This window comes from Octopus sinensis, linkage group LG30 (assembly GCF_006345805.1).
Source record: "Octopus sinensis linkage group LG30, ASM634580v1, whole genome shotgun sequence".
In the NCBI taxonomy this organism is placed as follows: Eukaryota; Metazoa; Mollusca; class Cephalopoda; order Octopoda; family Octopodidae; genus Octopus; species Octopus sinensis.
Genome location: NC_043026.1, coordinates 7,589,804 through 7,601,778, shown reverse-complemented (window position 1 = coordinate 7,601,778; position 11,975 = coordinate 7,589,804). Strand labels below are relative to the sequence as shown.

General features: G+C 37.7%; 1 protein-coding gene across 1 annotated transcript in view; it reads left to right on the top strand.

Moving 5' to 3' along the window:
• The window catches only part of LOC115226756 (metalloprotease TIKI1), a 112,752-nt gene that overhangs the window by 1,884 nt on the left and 98,893 nt on the right, over positions 1–11,975 (top strand). The window contains exon 2 of the mRNA XM_029797777.2: positions 11,072–11,632. Coding sequence (XP_029653637.1) covers positions 11,072–11,632 — 561 coding nt within the window. The remainder of the gene's footprint in view (positions 1–11,071; positions 11,633–11,975) is intronic.

Here is an 11,975-nt window from a genome sequence, read left to right as displayed (position 1 = left end):
CCCCACACATACACCCTCCATGCTTGTTTTCGTTCGGTTTCCTTGTATGTCTCCAATGTTCTGTTTTTGTTCCCAGCTTTGACCCCCATAAATCCTAAATTTTGTTTTAGAATTTATGGGAGCAACTGTCTTTGAACACTCATATTGTCATTCAGTGTTTGAAATGTGGAATAGATAGACAACCGACAACTGATGAAGGGTCTTTTTTCTTGGTTAACTTGTCCTGTTTTCCATTTTTTGCTTGTTGTTTACGTATATCATGTTGTTTGAACTGTTGGTGACATCCTGTAACCCATATACGCATGTATATATATATATATATATATATATATATTATATATATATATATATAATATACTATATATATATTATATATATATATATATATATAATATATATATATGTATGATATATATATATATACCGGAGTAAACACATAAATGTGAAACAAAGTGGAAAAAACTGTCCGACGAACGGAATCGTGAAACTCAGAGTAACAGGTTTGTTGATTTTTCTGCTGCTTAAATAAAATATATATAATGCCACAGCTCATGAGCTGAAACTAGAAGAATCAATCAATCAATCATATATATATATATATATATAATAATAATATATATATATTATATATATTATATATATATAATATATATATAATATATATATATATGTACGCATATATATATATATAGATATATATATAATATATATATATATATATATATATTATATATAATGTATGTATGTATGTATGTATGTATGTATGTATGTATGTATGTATGTTGTATTATATACACACGTAAAATATAGGGTAGCGAGTTTTGTTTTAGAAATTTCACTCCCACTGTCTTAGCAATAGACAACATATTCTCAACATTTAAACACAAGACAAACTGCCTTCAACAGGCAGTTTTTTCACGCAGCGTAAAACTGCCAGTTCGATTTTAGCAGATAATGAATTTATTTAATGCTATATCTCCATTTTCTTACTTCCTTTTGAATGATTATAAACCATCATTGATATAGATACACGAAAAGTTGATCTATGAACTTTATGCTTCTGCTTCTTTCTTTCTATCTCCTTATTCTATGTCGTCATCTCACTAATATATTCTTTACTCTCTTTTACTCTTTTACTTGTTTCAGTCATTTGACTGCGGCCATGCTGGAGTACCGCCTTTAGTCGAGCAACTCGACCCCGGGACTTATTCTTTTGTAAGCCCAGTACTTATTCTATCGGTCTCTTTTGCCGAACCACTAAGTAACTGGGACATAAACACACCAGCATCGGTTGTCAAGCAATGCTAGGGGGACAAACACAGACACACACACACACACATGCATATATATACGACGGGGTTCTTTCAGTTTCCGTCTACCAAATCCACTCACAAGGCTTCGGTCGGTCCGAGGCTATTGTAGAAGACACTTGCCCAAGATGCCACGCAGTGGGACTGAACCCGGAACCATGTGGTTGGTAAACAAGCTACTTACCACACAGCCACTCCTGCGCCTATATATATATATATATAGATATATATATATATATATATAGATATATATATATAAGCCCTTCTCATTTTCCCTATTTGTCTCTGATGACGGAATATCCCATACTCTGGGACATCCTAGAAACAGCTGTAAGACTTTGAATTTTTTCCAGTAATAATAATGTATACGACTTGAGGTGTTTGCCTTGCCTTAAGGTTTATTGTCCTCTTTAACAGTTACATATGTATCGTTGGCGGTTTTCTTTCTCCGTCTTCCCTTCCTTGGACCTTTCCCTTTTCTATGTTCCTGACGAAGAGCTCCGCTCGAAACGTTTATTCCCCTCTTTCTTTCTTTCCTTTCCTGAGCGTCCAATAACACTATACTTGTTCCACGTCCTCGCGTTGTTGTGTTTTCTCTTTGTTCATGTTTGGACTAAGTATATATACTCTGTTACTTGTTTCAGTCATTTGACTGCGGCCATGTTGGAGCACCGCCTTTAGTCGAGTAAATCGACCCCGGGACTTATTCTTTGTAAGCCCAGTACTTATTCTATCGGTCTCTTTTGCCGAACCGCTAAGTAACGGGAACATAAACACACCAGCATCAGTTGTCAAGCAATGCTAGGGGGACAAACACAGACACACACACACACATGCATATATATACGTATATACGACGGGCTTCTTTCAGTTTCCGTCTACCAAATCCACTCACAAGGCTTTGGTCAGCCTGAGGCTATAGTAGAAGACACTTTCCCAAGGTGCCACGCAGTGGGACTGAACCCGGAACCATGTGGTTGGTAAACAAGCTACTTACCACACAGCCACTCCTGCGACTACATATATATGAAATTTTGAATTTGGTTCCCAGACCAGCAGGAATGCAGAGACCACAGGTTGGGAATTACTGCTCTTGTCCGAAGACAAATTTAACCGTAACAGCTTTCCACCTCCCACAGGAGAAGAGTTTAATTCGTCTTCTGACCGGAGCCTGATGAGTAGTTCACGAAACTATAAGCCTTCGTGGATACGGAACCATTGGTCACACTACGACCAGGCATTAACTTTTATTACTTTAATATATCTATATATTATATATGTATGTATGTACGTGCGTACGTACGTACGTGTGTGTGTATATGGGTTACTCAAACCAAATACGCAACGAACACTGAAAGTGAACGTGCTTTAATATATATATATATATATATATATATATATATATACACATTCACATACACACACACGCATGTACAAACACACACATGTGGCGACTGTCTAATTGAGACCTGCTGGTTCTTTTCTCTGTCCAGTGTTTTCTCCTCTCTTTCTGCACAAGAGCTTATGCACAAAATATAAAAAAAGTTTCTTTACCTTGTCTTCATGTTCAGGTTTGATATTTTTTTCTACCAACTATAAATATACATGCATACATATATATGTATATGCAGAGCTGGGCGTAAGTCCGTTAATCCGTGAATCGTTATTTAACGAAGTTAGTATTTTTGTTAAAGATTTAGCTTTTAGGTTAAGTATGAAAATCATTATCGGACTAATTAACTTCCGTTACATATAGCTATTTCTTTATTGCCCACAAGGGGCTAAACATAGAGGGGACAAACAAGAACAGACATAGGTATTAAGTCGATTACATGGACCCCAGTGCGTAACTGGTACTTAATTTATCGACCCCGAAAGGATGAAAGGTAAAGTCGACCTCGGCGGAATTTGAATTCACAACGTAACGGCAGATGAAATACGGCTACGCATTTCGCCCGACGTGCTAACGTTTCTGCCAGTTCGCCGCCTTCCGTTACACATAGCTTCCGTTAACTCAAGCCCGTTAACCCCAACATTTCATAAACCCGGTAAATGTTTAAAGTTTTCTATTGTTTTCAGATTGTCTTAGCATATTTGAAATACTGTACGCGTCCTTCTTTCAACCCCGATATAACGCCACTTATTATAAATAACTTGTGGGACCTCGTTTAGTCCTGCCTAGATTTGAAACCAAATCCACCCGCTTGTTGCTTGCAAAGGCAGTGGGAAATTTCTTTGTCCTGGCAAGAGGGAGCAGTGATTGATGTCTCCACCACCCCTCTCACCTTTCTTTTCCAGAAAAAAGTAATTTGCGGCGGGTCTGGGGGTCATCTATGCTGAATGCACCCCCACCCCCACCCACCCCCAAAAAACTGGAAAAAGATTATTACACACCGAGGTACGAAATATTTACCGACAGAAAAAAATCCCGTACTGATTATACCTGTATTTTAAATAGTTCAAATTAATGTACCTCATCTTGAAAAGTGGTAAAATTTTTGTCGGTTGCCGTCTGGGATAATTTTAATAATAAATCAAACAGGTAAGATGCATTAAGAATTCCAATTTTAGTGTTTATCCATAATCTTACTGCTTTTACACCTGTTAATTAAATTTACTTTTCCATAAGAGTCAAATTTACTCAGCAAGATCAGCTAAAATTACATAACTATAAATCAATGGTATTTAAAGCACCCACTGACAAAATCCTCGTCAAAACGGAGAAATTCCAACTTATGTGGACCATCTGATACGAAACTCCATTTTCCAGAAACTCCTCTGCCCCCTTCTAAAAATTTTGTCTACAAACTTCTTTGTAATCATTATCTACAACGTTTCAAAGCTATTTGCATAAAATTTCATTAAAAAAATACCTATTTTCCATAAAATTATAAGGGGGAAATGTCGGGTCCTATGAATTTTCCGAAATTCCTCTCCCCAAACCCTCGGAAAATTCTTTTTGCAACAAATCTTTACACGCAGTCAATCTACAGGATATAAACTATTATTTGGTGAAAGTTTCGTTAAAAAGAATCAATTTTTCTGGAAGTTATGAGGCAACAAAGTCGGTGGGGTATTAAACTATAGCTGTTTTTTTTTCTATAAAAAAAAGCTGGCGTTAACGGATTAACGTTAACTTCCGTTACATTTTCAAAGAATTAATGATTAATGAAGTTAACTTTACGGCTAATGGATTAACGGTTAACGAAGTTAACTTTTCGATTAACGGTGCCCACCTCTGTACATATGTGTATGCGTGGTGCGTGTACAAAGATACACACACACAAACACATATATACACACTTACATAGATACATACATACTTACATGCACAAACGCATACATATAATCAGATGCACACATACCTACACATACATGCATACAGATGTATACATGTACAAACACACACATTATTTAGGCAAAGTAACCCTAACCCTTCTTAGGGTCCACAATAGAAAGTTTATAATTCAGAAAACATCACATTCTTTTATTGTACAATGGGGAAAAGAGAAAAGGGGGATGCTTTTGAAATTGAACGGGGCTATGATATTTTTAGGGGGAGCTCCCTAGACCAATATCGTAGTAGCTGAGCACCCTCTCTTACAAAATCCGAAGCCCTGCTCCTCGGTTTACAATCATTTCATCAAGGGCTGCAATTACATCTTCCTTCAGATCGACATAATCCGGGGCTGTTATTTCCTTGTGTACGGCCCCTGGGTGTTGTATTACTCATCCTCTCCATGTATTTACATCTAGCCCCAGCAGGGAATTGAAAATTAAAAAAAAAAAACACACACGTTGTAATTGTTCCCTTCGTAATTTCTGTTCCCCTTTGGGAGGTTGGCAGTGATCAGGGGAAGCATTTCGCGGGAACAATAGCCCCTATTTTTTGTAACAGATCCAAACTGATTCTTTTACAAATCTAGAAAATTTTAAAGGTCGCTTTTATGTTTTCTTCCTGCACCCGTTTCTGCCCCTTCCTACTCTTTCCTGCCCGTTTTATGGGAGTTTTTGATATTTGCGGCTGATTTCTAAGGGTATCCATTTTAAGTGGGGTTGAGGTTTTGACTTTTTTTATTTTTCGGTTGTTTTGCTTTTCGGGATTTCTTCATTGAAAGACTTTCAGGATTTTCTTTATTCTTGTTTGGATTTGTCAGAAGTCATGTGTGTGTGTGTGTGTGTGTCTGTGTGTGTGTGTATGCTTATATATGTAATATATATATGGTGCCCCAGAATGGCCGCAACCTCAAGGGTGAAACATATAAAACAATAAAAGGCTATACATATATATATATATATAATTATATATATATGTATACAAATACACGCTCCAGCATGGCCGCAGTCAAATGACTGAAACAAGTAAAAGAGAAAAAGAGAGAGAATATATATGTATTTATATACATGTATATATGTGCCTGTGTATATCTATTATACATATATAGATAATATATACTTATACATGTAGATATAACGGACGTTAAACGATGATGATGATATATCTACACACACACACACACACACACACATATATATATATATATATATATATATATATATATATATATAGGCGCAGGAGTGTGGTAAGTAGCTTGTCTACCAACCACATGGTACCGGGTTCAGTCCCACTGCGTGGCATCTTGGGCAAGTGTCTTCTACTATACCCTCGGGCCGACCAAAGCCTTGTGAGTGGATTTGGTAGACGGAAACTCAAAGAAGCCCGTCGTATATATATATATATATACGTGTCTGTGTTTGTCCCCCTAGCATTGCTTGACAACCGATGCTGGTGTATTTATGTCCCCGTTACTTAGCGGTTCGGCAAAAGAGACCGATAGAATAAGTACTGGGCTTACAAAAGAATAAGTTGAGTTGCTCGATTAAAGGCGGTGCACCAGCATGGCCGCAGTCAAATGACTGAAGCAAGTAAAAGAGTATATATATATATATACGAACACACACACACATATAAATATATATACATATATGTACATACTTATGTGTATGTGTGTACAAATGCATGTATTTGCATATATATATATATATATATATACACTATTACACTATTACACTATATACACACATATATGTATTTATGTTAATGTATATATATATATATATATGTGTGTGTGTATGTATGTATGTATGCATAAATGTCCATACATCTATCAAACTATACATTATACACTCTTTATGTTTACACCCCCCACCCCCACCCCGTGCTCTCCTCGCTATCTGGAATGACATCATGATGTAGACTCATTCGCTTATCAATGTTTCTGTCACTTTGAAACTTTTCAACCACAAATCCATCCACGACCTGTTGCATATATAAAAAGAAAAAATATCCACCCCGTCCACCCATATTTATTTGGCGTTTCATTTTTGAAGCCGTGAATCTGTGCAGCATCCGCAGGGTTACATTGAAGGTCGTTTTGTCACTGAATGCTTTGCCAAGGAGTCCTGTCCCTTGATGTTTATCAGCCTCGTTTATGCCGGCCTGGTTTATGTTTTGGTCCCCTTGGGCCCCTGGCTGTTTAATGAACGTTTCCAAACTTATAGGCGCTGGAGTGGCTGTGTGGTAAGTAGTTTGCTAACCAACCACATGGTTCCGGGTTCAGTCCCACTGCCTGGCACCTTGGGCAAGTGTCTTCTACTATAGACTCGGGCCGACCAATGCCTTGTGAGTGGATTTGGTAGGCGGAAACTGAAAGAAGCCCGTCGTATATATGTATATATATATATATATATATATGTGTGTGTTTGTGTTTATCCCCCTAGCATTGCTTGACAACCGATGCTGGTGTGTTTACGTCCCCGTCACTAGCGGTTCGGCAAAAGAGACCGATAGAATAAGTACTAGGCTTACAAAAGAATAAGCCCCGGAGTCGAGTTGCTTGACTAAAAGGTGGTGCTCCAGCATGGCCGCAGTCAAATGACTGAAACAAGTAAAAGAGTAAACTACCCTGATGCAATGGGGAGAGACGGCTGGAATGGATGCTATGCTTTTGGCTTCCTTATTTTTTGTTTTCGGTTGACGTGGATCACTCTTTTACTTGTTTGAATCACTAAGTTATGGGGATCTGAACAAACCAACACTAGTTATCAAGCAGTGGTAGGTCATAAGCACAGACACAATAATACACACCCAAATATATACATATATATTATATGTATATATCTTTGTGTGTGTATGTGTGTGCAATTGCAAGTTCAGCTCTGTGTGCCTTGGGTATGTGCTGTAGTTTGTTGTGGTGCCCTTATTTTCACTGTATTGAAAGTGTTTTGCGTAGGATGTGTGCAGTGCCTAGTAGTGCAATTTTCTGTATGTTATATGTGTTTGTAAGTCCTGGTGTTTTTGTTATGTATTTGTCTGAATATTTTTTTATCATGCCTAATGCACCTACTATGATAGGAATTGTTTCTGCTTTTAGATTCCACATTCTGGTTACCTCTATTTCCAGGTCTTTGTATTTTGAAAGTTTCTCCATTTCTTTTAGAGACACGTTGTCATCTGCCAGTATTGATACATCAATTAGAAAGCATTTTTCTTCTTGATGATCTCTGACAACTATATCTGGTCTCTTGGCTTTAATTTCTCTATCTGTGTGTATTGGTGTATCCCAGATTATAGTTGCTTTCTCATTTTCTGTTATTATTATTATTATTACTATTATTATTATTACTATTATTATTATTATTATTACTATTACTATTATTATTATTACTATTATTATTATTACTATTATTATTATTATTATTACTATTATTATTACTATTATTATTATTATTACTATTATTATTACTATTATTATTATTATTACTATTACTATTATTATTATTATTACTATTATTATTATTATTACTATTATTATTATTATTATTATTACTGTTACTATTACTATTATTATTATTATTATTACTATTACTATTACTATTATTACTACTATTATTACTGAGGTTGAAGAGGAGGCAGAATTGTTAGCATAACAGGCAAAATGCTTTGTGACATTTCATCAGTCTTTACGTTGTGAGTTCAAATTCCACGAAGGTCCAACTTAGCCTGTCTTACATTCAGGGGCAATTGAGACAATGTAATCAACTTAACCCTCCCCCAAAATTTCGGGGTTTGTGTCTATAGCAGAATCGGTTATCAATCTGTTAATAAGAACATAAATTAGCATGGAGTCTTGATGGAAGGTTTTGATGACAATCCCTTTAAAACAGGAAGTTTGTATCAGAAATAAGGGTCATCTCAGATGAATTCCTATCAAACAGGTTAACCCCAGATTAGCCCTGGTAAAAATAGCATTGCTTATCGACCTCTTTGTTACCTTATTTCTGTTGAAGGACACAGCATTTTGTGAAGACACGTGGCTTAGTGGTTAGGGTATTTGGCTCACAATTGTAAGGTCATGAGTTCAATTCCTGGTGACGCATTGTGTCCTTGAGCAAGACACTTTATTTCACGTTGCTCCAGTCCACTCAGCTGGCAAAAATGAGTAGTACCTGTATTTCAAAGGGTCAGCCTTGTCACACTCTGTGTCATGCTGAATCTCCCTGAGAACTACATTAACAGTACATTTGTCTATGGAGTACTCAGCCACGTTAATTTCATTAGCAAGCTGTTCCGTTGATCGCATCAGTTGGGACCCTCGTCATCGTTACCAACGGAGTGCTCCTCCACAGCATTTGTTTTAATTAATTTTGAAATTAATGAGGAATATAGGAAAAGGGCAAGTGCCTACTACAGCCTTGGAAGTGGATTTGGTAGATGGAAACTGAAGGAAGCCCTACTTGTTCGTATGTATGCATATGTGTGTGTACATGTGCGTGTCTTTTGTTTGTCTTCCACCACCCTCTGATAACCGGCGTTGGTGTGTTTATGTCCCTACAACTTAGCCATTCAGCAAAAGAGGCTGATAGAGCAAGTACACCAGGCTTACAAAGCAAAAAAAAAATAGTAATGGGGTTGATTTGTTCAACAAAAGATTCTTCGAGGTAGTGCCCCAGCTTGGCCACAGTCCAATGGCTGAAACAAGTAAAAGAAACAGATTTCAAAGCTGGTGTTTGGAACAAATTAATTTCAATGGAAAGATTTAATTCAGATTATTTCATGACCGGAAGTTTGTACGACAGAATCAGGAGGAGAATGGCTCCAGTCTGGTCGGTACCAGAAAGGTTAAAAGAAGTCATTAGGGAGTTCATATTCCCAAGAAAATATATTTTAAGGATTCAATTTCTTCTCTAAACACAACTGAGAAGATTTTGTTTATTCTTTCATCCAACTTGTTTATCTGTCATTTGGCTGCGGAAGGGGGGGAGCTGGGGGGAGGTTGGAGAGCTGTCTGTCTATATGCATGTATATATATGTGTATGGGTGTGTGTGTGTATATATATATATGTATCTATATACAGGTATGTATGTGTATATATATATATGTATGTATTTGTATGAACATGCATGTATGTGTATGTATATATATATATATATATATACATATATATGTGTGTGTGTGTGTGTGTGCGTATGTACATTAGCTATATATGTGTGTGCGTATGTGCCTAGGTACATATGTATGTGTGTATATGCAATCATATGCATGTGTTTGCACTTGGGTATATGTGTGTGTGTGCATGTATTGTTTTGTGTATATGTTTATGTGTGTGTTTCCTTACACACAATTCACACAGCACATACACTCATACATACACACACACATATTGTTTTCATGAAAGTGAAAAACATTGTTAAGTGAGGAAGAAAAGAGTTGATTGCTGGATCCAAATGACCACCCCTACTGTTCCAAGAATATAAAATTATCCAAAATATATCTGAAGTTTTTTTTTTTCAAATATTAAGACAGCTAATGGGATCCCTTTTAATAACTGAGTGGCCCCTGGTGGACACTGTTCCATGTTCCATTGTCCCATTCTATTGTTACTGCCCTCTCTTGACTGAGACGGGGCCTCGTAACATCCCATCTTAAATGTGCTGGCACACTGGAGCGAGCGATACTGTTGCTAAATATAGGGAAATTACATTAACCCTTTCGTTACTGTATTTATTTTAAGATGCTCTGTGTTTCTTTCAGTTACTTTAAATATAAGAAAGAATTTAGTAAAATAACTTTGTTATCGTTAAGCTAGTGTTAAGAACATAAATTGTGACTAAGGTTTGGTGGAAGATTTTAATTCAGAATTTGTGAAAACAAGACATTTGTACAACAGAACCAGAAGTGGTTTCAGTCAGGTTGGTAACGAAAGGGTTAAACACACTTCTACATTTGGGCAAACAAGAAGCCACAGCTTGAAAAGACAGATTTGCATCGTTGGTTGGAGTTCCTTTCTTATTTTGCATTCATAGGACTTTGTCCAGGATTTCTTTTCCTCTCTCTCTCTCTCTCCATCTTTGCCTTTCTTTCTTTCTTTCTTTCTCCCCTCCTCTTACTCTCATTGCTTGCCTGTCTCTGTCACTGTCTCTCTTCCTCTCTTCCTTCTTTCACACTTATACTTGTTTCAGTCCCTAGACTGTGGCCATGCTGGGGCATTGCGTTGAGACATTTATAAATATACCTTTGTGTGTGTGTGTGAGCTCGTTTATACTTGTGTGTGAGAGAGAGTGAGAGAGAGAGAGAGAGGGGAGAGGGAGAGGGAGGGAGGGTACTTGATATATTTTTTTCTTTTTACTTTTCGTTTGTAAAATTTTTGTTTTGAAGAAAAAAAATTCCTTTCGTTTTCTCTCTTCTTCTGTTTAACAGCCGAGTAAACTGAACTCTTTCCTGTGGCGCTTGCAAGGTGACACCCCATCCTATTTATTCGGAACCATCCATGTTCCTTACACCAAAGTCTGGGACTTCATTCCCGACAACACAAAAAAGGCATTCAAACAGGCAGACTATGTCTTCTTCGAACTGGACCTTACTGATCCCTACACAATTTCAGCCCTAGCAAAATGCCAACTGCTGCCCCACGGGGAGAACCTTTCCAATGTTCTGCCCCGAGATATTTACCAAAGACTGAAAAAGCATTTGGATTACATCAAGTTTATGATGCCCGAATGGCTGACGGACGACCAGAAGGGCCGGGGCCTCTACGCGGATTATTTATTCAATGCCATTGCGGGCAACTGGGAACGAAAGAGACCCGTTTGGATAATGCTTATGGTGAACTCTTTGACTGAGAGTGATATCAAGGCCCGGGGTGTGCCTGTCTTGGATCTGTACCTGGCACAGGAAGCCGAACGACTCAATAAAATCAATGGTGCCGTGGAGAAAGTTGAAGAACAGTGTGTGCCACTTAACGAGCTTAATTTTTCTCAGGTAAGTCATATTTTGTCAACGAAATAACTTGTTATCATTGTCAGGTGACCCTTCTTCCTTTTCAGGGAGTCTTTTACATCATCATCATCATCATCATCATCGTTTAACGTCCGTTTTCCGTGCTAGCACGGGTTGGAAGGTTCGACCGGAGTCTGGGAAGCCAGGGCTGCACCAGGCCCCAGTCTGATCTGGCAGTGTTTCTACAGCTGGATGCCCTTCCTAACGCCAACCACTCCGCGAGTGTAGTGGGTGCTTTTTACGTGCCACCTGCACAGGTGCCAGGGGGGGGGGTCTGGCATCGGCCACGATCGGTTGGTGCTTTTAACGTGCCACCGGCATGGAA